Consider the following 16,711-nt stretch of genomic DNA (forward strand, 5'->3'; position numbering starts at 1 on the left):
TTAAAGTGCTACATACATTTTAAGGATTATTTCTAAGCAAGCTATTTTGCTTTTTGGAACTGTTTTTCTACATTATTTTATTCATATTTAAACCTCATTAGCTTGAAGATTAATCTGGTACATTTGTGGATCTTTTAAATGCTACAAGAGGTCTGATTCTTTAAAAATTTGGTTCATAATTTGCTTGACACAAGAATACTGCATTTATTTATGGTAAAAAAAAAATAAAAAAAAACCTTAAAGAAAATGAGAGGCAAGAACACTAGAAGAATATTTTTTTGATAGTCAAATTTATCATTTACCAGATAAAAACACAACCACAGACAAATGAATCATCTATAAATAAGACTTTTGTAAGTACAACAATCATAAATAATACTGTCATCATGTAAAAAAAGAAGAAAAATAATTTTGTAATAATACAATAGGCTTCAATATTGTACACAAAACATCAAACTCATCAATATTACACATAAAGCCAACACCTCTTATTAATAAATACTGTCTCTATGTTCAATCTAATATAAGCGATGTTTCATTTCTGCATTAAAAAAAACTCAACTAAACAATTAAATTGCCACTTTTATTTTGATCTTCTTAATAGCAGGATGAAAATTACCAAAAGCCACAAATAACACAGAATCCAGACGAATGCACTTTGAAACCCAAAAGTGTATCTTGACTTACAGCTAAGAAAGACTTGACTACATTACTGCCACTTCCTCAAAACTGAAATTGCACTGAACGGCACACACACAACTGACCGAATTTCAGACTGAGCTTTCAAGTTCACATAATCGCAACAATCAGACGGCACATCTGTGATTCCCAGCCACATTCAACACATAAAAGAAAACAGTTGGCATTTTTTTTTATAATAAAACTACATCAAGCCCATGTTTCTCATTACAACTACAGCTCCTATACTGGGAAAGCTTACTAGGCATAATTACTGGTTGACGAAGAATAGACTCAGATTAATTAACATTCCTTTCTATGGTGGTCTCAGGTGGTAAAAGCTAAAGTAAATCTGCACTTTTCAAAAACGACTAAACCTCTAACAGTTGGCAAACAGTGTATCATAATACAATCAGAACAGTCCTTTAAGGGCTCTTCTGGACCGTAATATAAGTACGGTCCGATACTACATACTGGATAACAATCACGAACAGACTCGGAATAATGACCGATTTTATGTCACTGCTGACTGTGTCCACATGTGAACTGTATTCAAGTCATACACAAAGTGGGCTAAAATTATACTTATTATACTTGTATTATATTCTCTTTCCCACATTATGTTTGGTTATCTGTACAACTCTGAACCTGAAATTTGTCAAAATATTAATATATATTACTTATATCCACTCACTGGCTGCTTCATTAGGTACACCTTACGAGTAATGAGTGGAACCCTCTTTTGCTTTTAGAACTACATTAACTCTTCATGGCATAGATTCAACAAGGTGCTGGAATCATTCCTAAGAGATTTTGGTCCATATTGACATGATAGCAAAACACAATGTTGTTGCAGATTTGTCTGTGCAGCAGACAATTTTTTACCACAACAAACAACCATTCATTCTCACCTAAATCCCCTTTCTTCCACATTCTGATGCCAGTTTGAACTTCAGCAGCTCATCTTGTCTGTGTCTACGTGTCTAAATGCATTGACTGCTGCCATATGATTGCCTGATTAAATATTTAGTGAGTTAATGAGAAGTTGAAAAGGTATACCTAATGAAGTGACAGAAAGTTTATGATGATGCTTTAATTAATACCTCATAACACGTGTTGTTTAACTTATAGCTTAAATTGAGTAGACCGTATTTAGCACCGCCTGTGCAAATAGCATGTAACAGTGTTTTACTAGTTTGTTTTACAACTAGGTCTGAATGGCAACTGTGAAACCTGACAGGTCTTAAAGATGAGTGTCAGTGAACATGGTGTGCTCCTTTTTCACAGAACTTAAGGCCTTGATGGCATCCACAAGCTCATCTTCCTCCACATACTGGAAAAAAACAACAACACACAAGATCGCAAAATTTAGGTCTGAATCAAAGAAGAGGGGAAAACAATCAGAGAAACAATAAAGTAAGCAATTTTCAGCTGTCCATATTTCTGTTTTCTGGTACAATTTCACTGATTCTGCATCCATCTAGGAATTGAGCAAGTCAAACCCACAATCCCAAAGCAACTTTATTAAAGTCTTATCATATATTTTCTAGGCAATGATACTAATGAAAACTTTAAACACATAATATTGTAAATTCTTATGACTTTATAGTAAAAGAGGAGGCTGGTGAATAATTAGCATAAAATTTTGTATTCTCATCACTACTCTCTTCTGTACTTGTAGTTAACAAATGAAATTCATAATAAACATAACTCCATACTCACCAGTCCAGAATCGTGTGCCAGTGGGTTGTCCCAGCTTCCTTCCTCCATCATCATTGACTTCCTGTCAATTAGCTGACTTACACTGCGGTGCAAGGAATGCTGGGAGTAGGCCTGGCTGAGGTCTGCTTGGCTGGGAACCCGCAGGACAGAGATGGGGCTGAACTGTGAGTTGCTGCTCACTATCTTTGTGTCTGTCAGACCCTGAGGAGTAGAGTTTTATTCAGAGGCTGATTTGGGGGTTTAAAGCCTTTTATACAAATCACATACTTAGAGAATACTTCTAGATCTAATATTCAATGGTATGGATTTCTTTTTGATTAGGAGCCACATCAGCAAAAACAAGGAGTGAAATTAAGTCAGCTGAATATGTTTATTGTGGGAGGAATAAACACATGGGAGTTTGTTGGTATTACACCATATAGCCAAAAATATTGTGCCAGACCTCTTAATTTTTGAATTAGGTTGCTTTCAGTCCCATTTTCAGAAGTGTATAAAATCAGGCACCTAACCTTGCAATCTGCCTTTATAAAGATTTTTGAGATAATTTGTTATTCTAAGAGTTTTCTCAATTTCAGCATCTTACTGTAACAGGATGCCACCATTGCAACAAGTCAGTTTGTGAAATGTCTTCCCTCTTAGACATTAGAAGCTGTCAGCGCTATTATTGCAGTGGAAGTGTTAAAGAACTGGAGCAACTCAGTGATAGAGTACGCAAAGTTCCCCACCTCCTCTGGCATTAACATCAGCAGAAAGAATTGGCATAAGCTTCATGGCATGGGTGGGTTTCCATGGCAGAATAGTTGCCGTAGGTGTAATTTTGCTGGAGCCATAAAACCCTTAAGAGACACTATGACACAATATTCAGTTGCTGATTTACCTTCTTTGCTGAATTTTTTTTTTTCAATGATCATTGTATTCATTACATGTAAGAAAGTCAACATTGTACTGAGGACAGACGAAGAGACCTTCACACACCACAACAAGCCAACCACTGTCATATGACAGTGTGTAACATGCACGCACGCACACACACACACACACACACACACACACACACAAAGCATGCTTACACAAGCAAGGCGGACATACGCAAACAGGCATCCCTTTTAAATCAAGCATCCCATACCTCAGTGTACACAGTGTAGCTTTTAAGTATAACGCTGCTGATCTCAACACAGTCTGCTACAGTGTCAAACTGCAGGGGGACAGTAAGATAAACATTTAAGGCTTTGAGAGCAAGAACAGAAAATAATCTTACTGTGGGAAGATCAGGGAGGAGCACAGAGCCGGAGTGATGCTTAGAGCACAGCTCAGGACAGGGTCTCTGAGAGGGAGATACATAGAGAGACAGAGGGAGGCAGGGAAACAGAGCGTATACGCAGAGAAGTGCAGAAAGAAGTGGAAGCAGAGAAGATAAATATCAAAAATTAAAGGAAGAAAGGTTGACAGAGAATGGAGAAAGAAATTAAAGTATTATGATGGAAAAACATTAAGGTGTAAAAAATAATTACAACGAATAACCAAAATAACAGAGCAGTGGATAAAAATGATTAGTCGTCTTTATGAAACAGATGTTGTTTGGATCTAAAGTCACAACCAATGAAACGTGAGTTGCATGTATGTAAAAAAAAGAAACCCAAAACCATTTTCAGAGTGGTCAGCACTTTTACTTTTAAAAGTGCAATTATACGGTATTGTGCTTATCTGTTCTTTGTTGTCTGTAATTCTTTACAAAATGTGCATGTTGATGGATGAATCACCTACTGTGGACCAAATTTACCGGTATACAGGCATGTTTGTTAGTCATTCAAATTTAGCTGTGAGAGTCTGTGGTTCTATTTCTCTGCTGGCCCTGTGATCCACTGGTAACCTGTTCAGGTGAGGACCCCGCCTCTTGCCCTGTGACAACTGGGATACACTCCAGACCCAGATAACCATAAGTTGGATAACCTGTTAAGAAACTGAATTTATAGTTCCTGGGTTTTTAACCCTTTTAACCTATTTTTTTTTTTAATCTTTCATTTACTTCTTTGCTTTTTCCTCTTACGTATTCCAAACTTTAGGTCATTTTTTCTTTCTCAATTGGGTTTTATGTTTTTGTGCTGCATCTCCTGTCCTTTTCTCACCATGTAAGTCTCTCCCCCAGCTTTTCTTGTCTTCTGAAGCATAACCAGCGGAGGGCGCTCTCTGGCTGATGGATTCTTCCTCAAGGCTCTGTAAGGGAGTTTCAGAAAATACATTCTGTTTGCAGGAAGCGTGCTGTGTTTTATTTGCACAAGTTATGCTAACTTGTACATTTTAGTGCACTTTGAATTTCACAAGAGAGAAGAATAAATTCTGTGCTATGGCTGCCCTAAACCTTTTACAAGAATCACATTTACCTTTGTAGCACTAAGCCCAGCAGTATGGCTAGCAAAAATAGACCCAGTAGGGCTAACAGCAGGATGAACCACAGTTCAGAGTAGACTGGCGTGGCTGACATGCTCACACCCTGTTTACCACTGTCTACAGGGTCAAGAGGAGCTGCACAAAGAAAACAACATGAATAAGTTATTAATAAATTAGCTTTCTAGATTTATCTGTATTTTTAATATATATATTTTCTTCACAACATCAGAATCTGAGAGACAACAAGATTCTGAATCATTGAAGAATGTGTGTGTGTGTGTGTGTGTGTGTGTGTGTGTGTGTGCGCGCGCGCGCGCGCGCGTTACCAAGGCCTGTGGCTGGGCTATATCTGATGGTGGGAGTGCTGGCACTGCCACTGTTTGTGGTACAAGTCACCTGAAATGACAGAGCTTAGAGGAACAGAGAGGGAAAGACAGAAAAGAAAACAACTCTGGGTTACAATAAAATAAGCATGTATAGATGATGGTAACCAGGCTCTCTGTCCCCTGTAGGGCTAATTACAATATGCAACTCAAATAAAATCAGAGTGGGTGAGAAACATTCATACAAAGGACCAAACTGAAACAGAAAGAGATTTAAAATTGAAGCTTATTCAGTTCTCAAAGCTTTTTCAGCATACCTACTCTAATCAAAAAGCTGTTCATTCTGTATTCAAATTTTTTTTACAAGATTTATAGTTTTCTGCTTGCTTTAGTTCTTTTTTCTCTAAGTGCACATGTTGTGTTATGTATGCTGTATGTTGCTCTTACTTTTCTGTGAGATGCGTGGAACATGGAGATAGCTGTAGAAGCCAGTATAGATCCTCAGCTGGCTCTCAGTCACACTGTACTCCTTCAGGTATCCGTTCAGGGAGAAAGACCCAGTCCAGTCCAGCCAAATAACAGTCAGGTTACTGTCTACTGAGAAGGGGGATACATACTGGGGGGCTGAAGGGAGAAAGAATGATGGTAAGAGAAAATCTGAATGTGGTTTTTATCATTCTTAAAACTAGATATTACTGACTGCTTAAGCAGTAATAAATGTGTTACCTTCACTGAGAGTGTGGACAGTAGTCCAGTTGGAGGCAGTGCTGCCCATGTTATTAAAGCAGGCAGCTCTGAGCTCATATGTGGAGTACGGCTCGAGACCTGCGCAGTTTGTTAGTCACAGAAAACTCATAAAGCAGAAAAACGTTTCAAAACAGTTATCCCAGCATAATCAAGACTTACAGAATAAAAACTATTATTTTAAATCACCTAACATTGATTTTACGATTCTTTCTTACTGTATGTGTTACTTTTCAGTGGCACTGGTGCATGATATTTCTTTATATTCACCTGTAACATTGTAGCTCCGCTTTTTACCAAAAAACCTGATTTCTGTTGGTCCTTCAATACAAGGTAGGGGTATAGGCTGGGAGGGCTGAGGGCAAGGCGATCTGAGGTGAAGCTCACAGCTGGGTACAAAGAGTAAAGGAGTGTAAGTGAAAGCAAGATGATAGGGTTTCTTTCTTTTAGTTTGTATGTGCACTTTTCAAATAAGTAAGGACGTACAGGTTTATTTAAGCCAAATCCATTTGGTTAATTTTTATTTATATAGTGCTACATCACAACTTCAGTTGCCTCACGCCACTTTTCAAGAACAAAATGTAATTCAAGATTTTCTCTTACCTTTCGATGAGTCCATTGGGCGACAAAGGCTCATCCCATTCCATCTGAACAGAGCGGGAGGTCACAGTGACAAGGCGAGGAGGAGGCTGGTGGGCTGGGGCAGCAGCAAGAGTGTGGAGCTCACTCAGCGGACCACGGCTACAGCACTGATGATGGTTCACAAAGAAGAGATTTTAAAAGTGTTAAAAAATATGGCCTCACTTGCAACTACAATACTCGGGAATGACTTTCAATCAGCAAAAGAGATGTAAGTATTTGAATCTGCATTTGAAATTTGACCAATAGGTGAGGTAATCATAAATATTTCCCATCCATTTTCTTCCAGTTATCTAAATCAGATTGGCAACAGGGACTTGTACCTATCCCAGCTGTCACAGGGCAAGAGGCAGGGTACACCCTGGACAGGTCGCCAATCTGTTGCAGGGCTAACACAATGAGACAGACAAACACTCAAGCCTACACCCAATTTAGAACCCCTTATTAACTAAACCCCAAGCATGTCTTTGGTCTGCAGCTGAAGCTGAAGGACCTGAAGATAACCCACACAGACCGAGAGAGAACATCCAAACTCTGCACAGACTATCAACAAAGATACCACATATTACCAGATAGTATTCAACTTTAATGACCGAGTATAGTTGTATAGACCCTGAGTATAATGCCTAACCTACATTTAGTATTATTACCTGATAGCAAGTACAGGCCTCCACTCCTACCCAGTACTGGGTATAGGGACGTAAATCGTGGAGTGTCTGCGGATGCGATGTACCCTCTGAGAGCTACAGGGAGAGGACAGAGAGGGGTAAAATGTGTTTAAGTTAACATAACAAGGACAAGTTATTATTAAGTGTATTACTGAATATAGTAGAAGACTCTTTACCAGAGTGTGGTTGTTGTGGTCCAGCGAGAACACTCTGTAAAGACTAATAATCCCATTGGGTTGGGCAGGAGCATGGATGTCCACTACAGCTGACGTTGCTGAAACGTGCAGAAAAATAGGGGGTCCTACACCCTGAGGTGGGGCAGGCCCTGTTCTTCCACTCACCCATGGACTGGCTGAATGACCAGCTGAATTAACTGCCCACACCTGTCAGATAAGACCGCACATTTATCAGTTATGTGGTAACTTTTCAGTTTGCACATTATGCAAGCACAAGTCAATAACTGATGTATAAAAGCAAATGAGAACATGTGATACAGACTATTTACCCCAAACATTAGGATTTCAGATGCATTTTATGAACTCTTCATGATGAAGACGGCTTTTCATAATTACCCAGTATTCGCCAGACCAACAGAAAGTTATACATCAATTCACTGGACCATCCATCAAAACTACCATCAGCAGTCAGAGCAAAACCTTTTCACCATGCAACTCACCACTAACATATCTGCATGACAATTACTTTTCACCTTCATCAAGGAGTCACACACACACACACACACACACACACACACACACACACACACACACACACACACACACACACACACACACACACACACACACACACACACACACCATAGAGTAATCTTATTTGTGTGGTTGTTTTGGGTATAATTAGAAGGTGTACACAGCACAGGGTCAGGCAGGGTGGAGATTTGCATGTGTAAGTCATCTGTAGCCTGTCAGAAGTAGTGCAGAAGGCAGATGGATGGGTCTGAGCTTTAGTGTTGAAAGTGTGTGTCTGTGCGTGTGGGTTTTTTGTTTGTGGGTATGATTGCAAGATTTCTGCGTGCATGCATGTGCATGCAGGGGTGTTACGAGTTGAATTAACCTCAATAATAGTCAATTAGGCCGTGATCAATCAGACTGATTGATCTAAGTGACAGCACAGATGGACCAAGATGGAGAGAGGAAGGAAGAATGGAGGATGGAGCGACTGGGGATCAGGGGGGAAGGAAGATAGGATGAAAGGTGGGCAAGATGCAGGGTAGCAAACAGAGGAATCAGGAGAAATTTAAACTTGGTGTTCTTTTGTATATAGATACAGATATGTTTAGTTCTACAGATAAGATTATGTTTAGATTGTAGTTATTTCCCACGACACACAATATATGTTAGAGCAAACTTCTGGGCTTTCATCACCTGCTCTGCTAACAGATTTCTCAAGAATATCAAAACTTTTCATATGAAATTAACACTTTACTGATAGTGTTTTCAGACTGGCAGCTGCTCTCCTCTTGCAATTAAACTGCATGTTTTTAGATAAAACATGGTTATTATAAGTGACACAAAAGGTGTAGCTCAGTGGTTATATTTCTGAATCGACAAACTCATTAAAAATGCAGCCATATGTAAACTTCATTTTCAAAAAACATATTTAGATATATGTTCTCCGAATTTGAAAACAATACACTAAATATGTAGGAAAATGCAATGAAAGTCCAAATATCTTTTAAAAAGATAGAAACACACTAGTAGATCATGTTTATTTAGGTTATTGACATCATACTGATACTTTATGTGTTTATGTGTTACAAATCCTTTGATACTGATGAAAAAAGAGAAACTGCTGGAGAACTGAAAGATAAAAAAACTTTAATAGGATAAATGTTGCATATACAAATCCTAAAGCATATATGTATGTATCTATATATGTAAATATGAATGGTTCCTAAGTATTATTACTGTAAATGAACAAATGTATGTGCTGTTGTAAAATTTTAGTAGCGTACAGAGGGGAACTGAGAAGTAATTAGTTCTCTACTGTACATTAATTATGGCCTTGATTGCATGTTCTCCTGCAACGGTGTTACCTGTGGCCAGTCACATTTACTCATACTGTTATAAAAATTTGGATTTGGAACAAAGAAAGCACACTTAAACAGGCTGAAAAAAAGAGCAATAGCATCAGCTAAATGGATTTTCTTAGCAGCATTTTTAGATCCTGCGCAGGAACTGTCACATGACTTGTTGCTTGAGATGGTATAAATCAAATTTGCTACTGCTGCCATAAGAAATTATGAACTGCAGCAATAAAATACTTCTACCCAGCAACAACCATCTTTTCCCTACCCTGGTAGCAACACAGTGTACGCTTCAATGAGATGCATGGTTTTTGTGGTTTGATTAAAAAGTTTGTGCCACATAGACAGAATGGAGGAAAAAGTTCACAGCTAAAGTCAGCCCAGATCACCTTGCACTTGATCCACTGCTAAAAGACAGAACTAATCTCCTTGTCCCTATATCATCTACAGACTTTTTACTGCTTCCTCTCCTCTCTTGTCCTCCCCTCGTCCATTGGGCCATGATTTGGTTTATTAGACAAAAAATAAAAATATACCCTGTTAGTTTCCGTGGCAGCAAATGAGCCACCATGGCAACAAACGACTTCAGGAAACTTCCAGATAGTATTCCAGCCTTTTTATTGGAAGGCTGGACTGCGGAATCAAACTTTGTGCTCTGATAGGCTGACGGTACTACTTGGCGGGTGCATCTAGTTGAGGTGAAGGGGCTAAGTTGTGTGAAAGCGGGCAGTAATTAAAACCAAGCATAAAGCTGTCAATAGAAGCTTATGACCCAGTGTAATTAGCCTAATATGATTTCTCTCTCTGTGCTGTGGTGTGCTAAACTGAACTGACTTGTCCTTGTGTACGCCTGAAACACAGAGAGAAAGGATGAGGTCCCGGTAACAGACACAACATAACAGCTAAATAAAGTCAGGCAGACAGAGAGTAAAACAACCAAGCAGGTAAGTGGTACAGTGTGTACAGAAAGACAGATCAATACACTGACTAAGAAAACATCACTTAGTGCTTAGAAAAACAGAGAAACGCATGGTGAGATGAAATATCTATAAATGTTTACAGTTTCTATGCACTCTGAGACACTCACTTATGTTCACGTGGACAGAAAAAATCCCAAACAAAAAACACATGACTTCACCAATACTCAACACCGCATTGTTCATGCATCCCAATTCCCCAGAGGAAAATCCTCAGGGGACGTGTAGCGGTCACCATTAAAAGGTCTTTCCAGTACAAGCTCTGTTACCAAGGAGGCTAACAGTTAATTCGATTGGCTGGCTGGTAATCAGGAAGTGGGGTGCTCAGAGGGCCCAGTGATTAATGGCTCTGTTGCCCGCTCGTCATCTCCCAAAGCTCCTCCCTCCCTCCCTCCTCATGTCATAAATTAGGACCCTCGTAAATAAAGACGGTGCTACAATCAGGCAAACTCAATCAATTACACCGGTTCTCTGGCCTCAGCTCATATGTCTGACAGGCAGGAATGCTAATGTTATTGTTGCTTCCAAAGGGCTAACCTGTCAATTAGTGTACCAATGCACGAGCACAACAGCATGAATATGGACCACTCCATTTAACACCTGTCTGATTACTCGTGTGTTTGTGTGTCTGCGATTGTTCGAGTATATGGATGTCATACCAGTTGATGCATGAGAGTGGTCTTTTTGCTTTATGTGTGCGTGTGTGTGTTCTGACTTGTGCAGAAGACAAAAAGCAGGGCACTCATGCTCTGCAGAATCAAGCCTTCAACCTCTATATTTAAAAAAAATCATTTGAAAATGTTAAAAGATACTTTATGTTTGTGATTCTAGTGGCTACTAATGTCTACTGTCAACACTTTCAAACCTTCTTTTCTACCCAAAACAAATAACATACCTGGTACTGGTATACAGTGTATGGGTGGAGTCCATTATCTTTCCACGTAGTAGAGGAATTCCTGTAAACAGCTGTTACTGCATCACTGTTGTGGGTGGCCGTGGGACTATCCAGTCTGCGGTGCACCTCATAATACAGGATTCTACCATTTGGCTGAGCTGGAGGGGACCAGGTGAGTAGAAAGCTGGTCTGTAGTTTGGTATCTTTGTCAGGTTGGAGGTCTAACAGTGGTGCTGTCTGTCCAGTAGGGGGAGCCTCCAGCGTGAGTATAGATGACCAGTCACTGGAGGAACAACCTAGTTCTGTGCAAGCTTCCACCCTCACCTCATACCTGCCCACAAATAGAAAACAGAAACAGGGGACAAACAGAACATTAACATGGAGACATCATATAGAAAAGGCTGATGAGCTCACATGTTTTGAGTCCTGTGGGTTCACACACATTATGTGTACACAGAAATAGCCAGCCAACTGCAGATGCACCCTTAATCAGAAATACATAGTACAATGGTAGGTCCACACTGTTGTCAAAATGTTAAAAGTTGACTTTCTTTCTTTTCTTTTTTTTTTGATTTCCTTCTTTGAAAAGCCACCATCACTGATTCTGTCCATTTCACATTACACTGTAACGTTTTTTGTTTTGTGGTTTGTACGCTTAATTGTCCATGTGAACGTAAATAATAATATAGAGACTTAAATAAACATAATAGATTCTTAGAATTTTAAATTATTATTATTTTTTTAAAGTAAAACCAAGTGAAACTGTTCCTTGTAGCGACTAATCGCTTGTACATGATTCCCTCAGTTTTGGAAATTTTTGAAGTTTTACTGTTAGCATTGTCCATTGAAATGTCAAACTGAGTTGCGAAACATTTCTGCAACCAGTTTGGGGAACAAAGAACTATAACACCAGCAAAAGCTACACTGAGCATATATAGCTACCTGTCAAACTTGATCTAAAAACACACAGTTATAATAATAAATAAATGTGTTTTACTGCCTAAAGGTTGGAGAGTCGTGGAGACTGACTGACCTGTGGTAAGGAGCCAGCCCATGAAGAATAGTGTGTCTTTCTGAGAAGGCACTATCTTGTGGAGTGAAATCACTGCTGATGATGCTGAGCTGGACTGGATCTCTTTGATAAACAGTGTAACTCACTAGGTCTCCATTAGGACGGGCTGGAGGTTGCCACTCTACTCTCACCTAGTAAGATAAAGAACAGCATAAAAAACTTTCATTAACAAGATCTTGATTCAGCTTCACTCACAATGACTAAATAAACGACGACTTGCCTGGTTTGGTCCTACAGGTGTTAATGTTGGGAGACCCACACCAGACGGAGCTGATGGATGCGTCTTTGCAGTGGCTACTGTGCTGCTCACAGCGCCTCTGCTGTTGTTGGCCCTGACAACATAATTGTATTCCACGCTTGGCAAAAGTATGAAGTCGTGGTAATGCGTCTCCGTGCCAACATAGATAACTTCTCCATCTCGGCGGAGTTCGTACCCTGTGATGATGCCATTAGGGTGCTCTGGTGGTCTCCAGCTAATCTCCACTGACTCTGGGCCAGTAACCTTCAAATGAAACATAAAAGCACATCAAGCAGATTCCCCAGTTGTGTTTAATATTTGGTAAATAATTCAATTTATAAAATAGAAAATAACCAACGCTAGCAGAAAATAAACGCTGGCAATAAAGGTTTTAAATACAAGTCAAAGATAAACACACAACCTTAAGTGTCGGGGCAGACAGGCCAGTGGGAGGAGCTTCCTCTGTTGAAGTGGACATTGTGAGACTGGCAGTACATCCACCACTAGTACAAGCCAGCAGAACCAGTGTATATGATGTATGTGGCTGCAGGCCTGATAACACTGTATTTAGGTCTCTTCCACGATAAACCTGTTCGTTGTTAAGTTTCAGCACATATTGAGTCACCTCTCCATTCTGTGTCAGTGGTTTACTCCAGGAAACATGCATACTATTGAATGTGATTTTGTCCACTCTGGGAGCTTCCACTATGGCAGGAGGAGCCTCTAGAGTTGTGATGTTTGTATGAGGACTGGTGATACATCCCTCAGACGTGCAGGCTATGACTGAGTAGCTGTGAACAAAAGCAAAATAAAATGAAGTTTGGTCTTCACATTTATAAAGTTGTTAACCAGAAACTACAAAATAGTATGGCTACAAAAAACAAACAAAAAAAGCAATACCTGTATGCTGAAAAAGGCAGGAGGTCGTCATCTGTGTAGCTGAGAACAGTGGGGTCAAAACTGAAAGAGAAACTGATGTTGTTTCTCTTAATCCTGTAAGACTGAAGTACTCCATTAGGCTCCAAAGGAGGAGTCCAGGACACCACTACCTCACTGGGCCGGCCCTGGAGATGACTCACTGTTGGGGGGGCTAAGCCACGAGGGGGGGCTTGTCTGGTCATTACTGTTACCCAAGGGCTGCAAGTGTGCCCAGCTGGGTTATAAGTACAGACACTGAACTCATACTGTGTCCATGGACGCAAACCATATACTGTATAGGAGTAGGTTTCAGCCTGTCGTGGGGACGCTTCTCTGAAGAGGATCTGTTGGCAGCACAATATTAATGCAATTTTAATTGTTAACCTCGTAAACTGTGATATTTTTTAAATATATATATCAATAAAAAAACAGGACATAAAACAATATTTTATAAACTGGGAGCTCTAGTATATTCTACCAAGCCCTCCTACAACTGGTCAGATTGACTCTAAATTTAGACATTTTAAGAGTTTCACCTACTTTCCCCCTTTCAATATCCTCTTCTTTACTTCTCCCACTCCCTTCTTCTTCCAAACGCCTCCCAAGTAAGAAATATTCTTTAATTGGCCCGTTGGGTTGAGAAGGAGGGCCCCAGGTAAGTGACACCTGGTCTGAGCCAACAAAGAGAGGCCTAGGGGGAGACTGGGAAGCAGGTGGTGCTGCTGCTGTGGCAATGCGCTGAGGAGGGGTGCGTGTGCAGCCTGCTGAGGTACAAGCTTCAAGAGTCAGCGTATAAACGGTCCATGGCTCCAAACGCCGAAAAAGGAAACTACGTGACAAACCACTGAACTCTAGGTTCCCCTCACTGTACAAGTTATACATCTGCAAAAGGAGACAAGAGAAAGAAGAGAAATTTCAAGACAAATATGAAACATATGGGTTTAAGTAGGACATGCGAACAGCACTGACTTTAGTTGCAGGTTGCACATGTAGCATACACCAAAAAAATATGTGAAGTTGTGCACATATAAACTACACTGAGATATTGTGCTTCATGTTTCTGGGGGTCTTGTGGACTTTCACATGTGGGTCTATGTATGCTATATTGCCGTAACTACCTTGTTACTATTGCATCTTATCTTAGGTGGACTGCACTATTTGGTATATGCTCAGTGATTTTCTTATGTGTATCGATGTACCGTGATGACTCCATTTGGAGACTGTGGTGGATCCCAGCTGAGCAGTAACGCCCTGCCCTGCTCTCTCTGCTTCACTGTGAAGTTAGGCACGCCGGCTGGAGAAGCCTCCAGGGTCCTAATGTCCACCCACGGACTGGACACGCTGCCTGAAAAGTTACAGGACAGATTCATTGGGGGTGTTCAGTAGCTGGTCTAAATCATCTTTTAAATTAGTTTCTCAACAAATTCAACCTACCTGCCCGATTCAAAGCTTCTATTCGTAGACTGTACTGACTGTATGGTTCAAGACCATAGACTATTGCCTCTAGCTGTGAATCCTGAGAGAGACAAAAAGAGCAGTGTGTGATATAAAAAGATAGGAGATAAAAAGGTAACATCATGAGAGAAAAGGTTGGAGAAAGAGATAACAGGGAAGAAGAATAGTGGGGTCAAGACATGGTTGGGTGAAGACAACAGAATAATTGGTCAGGCGTTAAGAAGGAAAAAAATGGCAGATACATAAAGGCTAACATGAAAGCGGGTAGAGAGCCAAAGCAAGAGACGGGAGAGACAAAATTAGTTACACAAACAAATCCTGCATGAATAAAAACCAGAGCATTACTCATTAAAACATGGAATGAAAAGGAGCATTGAAACAATGGCAAGCTAAGATGACATAACTTGGGATTTGCCATATCAACATTTCAACATACATCCTCTGCAGTGGTAAGCAGACACCAGAAAAGTGGCAGAGACTGAGAGAGAGACTGGCAGGCAGACAGCTGTCCCTTATGGGTGAATTCAAAGCTTCCAGATTGTGTGTTTATGTCACACATGCACCCTTTCATATCACATACACAAACAGACACAGGCACAGGATGTCTGCCAGTAGCTTTAGGCAGTGGGACCTAGCCCAACACCCTGGCAGACACAGGGGCAGTGTGTATGCGTGTGTGTGATACAGAGGGAACACCATTTACTAATTGATAAGAGACACACTGTTGTTTCAAAAGGCCCTAGCGTGCGATGACATGGTAGTCTGGGAGCACCAGGCTCCAGGATGTAGCATTGCCTATTTGATTTTGTGTTTGTTTATGACTGTGCGCTTTGAAGCAGGTATGAGAGTGATGTTTTTCAGTGTGTGTGTGAACATATTTGTGTGGATATACAACACAGGAGATTACACTTCTTTCAAGAGTTGAGTCTGCAGTTAAAATTGTCTGTTCAGGACTGTATGCTTTCACATAACCGAGCATATGTAAAGAGATTAACTGGTAACCCACTTCAATGCAGCGTCAAAGGGATCAAAAAGACTCAGATTCAAACTGAGTCAAATGAAAACCCAGACAAATCACCGTAGCTTGGCACCAAGGATGAACCAGAATGCATGTATTCACTGTTTTCATGTCTGGAAGCCAACATATTTTTCATCCACAGCAAAATAGGATTAATAAGCCCCTAGACACCTAGACACAAGCTAAATCCTCCTGCAAATCACAGCACTTCTCAGTAGACAGAGGGAGGGAGGGACAGAGCGAGAAAGGGTGGGGAAAGGATGGGAAGAGATAGAAAGAGAAACGGGTGGTGGGAGAGAGAAATGGAGACAAAGGAAAAAAAGACAGTGGAATTTAAAAAAAAGTATGTGTCAGTAGAGTAATGTAGGGCAGAGAGTTAAAAGAGAAAAAGTAAGAGGTGAGTAAGTTAATAACTGATGAAGCAAATAAAAGAAGGTGAGACAGAGGAAGGGGGTGAGAGAAAGAGTAAGACATGGAGAGATTGAGTGAAGTGGAAAAAGAGGGGAGAAAGCTAAAGCGGGTGAGAAAAAAAAGATAGATGTGGCAAAAGGGAGAGACAGATTAAGTGAGCAGGAATGAGAGATCTCTCTACCTTAAAAGCCAGTGAAATATGTGAGGCATGTGGCCTATAAAGCGGTTAACATATGCACATTGTCAATAGCAGCATCTGGCGCTGGCAGATTTTATAGGAGCGTGGAGACTCTGCTACATGCCTCTAGATGGCAATACATTCAAACACTTTATCACTGAAACACACCACATTAACGGCCTGCTCGCTACATCACACGCACACACTCAAAAATCAAGCACTGTGAAATTCACACACACAGGCACGCAGACAGGCTGTAATCAAACAGTGTAGCACTGAAACACACAACTATTACATTACATTAACAGCTCCCTCAATAACTATTCCTCTCTCATACATG

At 40.3% G+C, this 16,711-nt stretch overlaps 1 protein-coding gene across 1 annotated transcript in view; it reads right to left on the minus strand.

The window, feature by feature from the left end:
• Positions 1 to 271: 271 nt before the first annotated feature.
• The window catches only part of ush2a (Usher syndrome 2A (autosomal recessive, mild)), a 222,513-nt gene continuing 206,073 nt past the window's right edge, over positions 272 to 16,711 (minus strand). Inside the window, exons 75-94 of the mRNA XM_026171366.2 lie at positions 14,744 to 14,825; positions 14,509 to 14,654; positions 13,850 to 14,191; positions 13,292 to 13,653; positions 12,813 to 13,182; positions 12,374 to 12,655; positions 12,115 to 12,284; positions 11,082 to 11,412; positions 7,339 to 7,545; positions 7,145 to 7,237; positions 6,459 to 6,604; positions 6,126 to 6,244; positions 5,838 to 5,936; positions 5,559 to 5,735; positions 5,115 to 5,198; positions 4,782 to 4,923; positions 4,527 to 4,614; positions 3,659 to 3,724; positions 2,401 to 2,601; positions 272 to 2,011 (exon numbers count right to left, since the gene is read on the minus strand). Coding sequence (XP_026027151.2) covers positions 1,922 to 2,011; positions 2,401 to 2,601; positions 3,659 to 3,724; positions 4,527 to 4,614; positions 4,782 to 4,923; positions 5,115 to 5,198; positions 5,559 to 5,735; positions 5,838 to 5,936; positions 6,126 to 6,244; positions 6,459 to 6,604; positions 7,145 to 7,237; positions 7,339 to 7,545; positions 11,082 to 11,412; positions 12,115 to 12,284; positions 12,374 to 12,655; positions 12,813 to 13,182; positions 13,292 to 13,653; positions 13,850 to 14,191; positions 14,509 to 14,654; positions 14,744 to 14,825 — 3,597 coding nt within the window. The 3' untranslated portion in view covers positions 272 to 1,921. The remainder of the gene's footprint in view (positions 2,012 to 2,400; positions 2,602 to 3,658; positions 3,725 to 4,526; positions 4,615 to 4,781; positions 4,924 to 5,114; positions 5,199 to 5,558; positions 5,736 to 5,837; positions 5,937 to 6,125; positions 6,245 to 6,458; positions 6,605 to 7,144; positions 7,238 to 7,338; positions 7,546 to 11,081; positions 11,413 to 12,114; positions 12,285 to 12,373; positions 12,656 to 12,812; positions 13,183 to 13,291; positions 13,654 to 13,849; positions 14,192 to 14,508; positions 14,655 to 14,743; positions 14,826 to 16,711) is intronic.

The sequence above is a fragment of the Astatotilapia calliptera genome, chromosome 1 (assembly GCF_964374335.1).
Source record: "Astatotilapia calliptera chromosome 1, fAstCal68.1, whole genome shotgun sequence".
NCBI classification, from domain to species: domain Eukaryota; kingdom Metazoa; phylum Chordata; class Actinopteri; order Cichliformes; family Cichlidae; genus Astatotilapia; species Astatotilapia calliptera.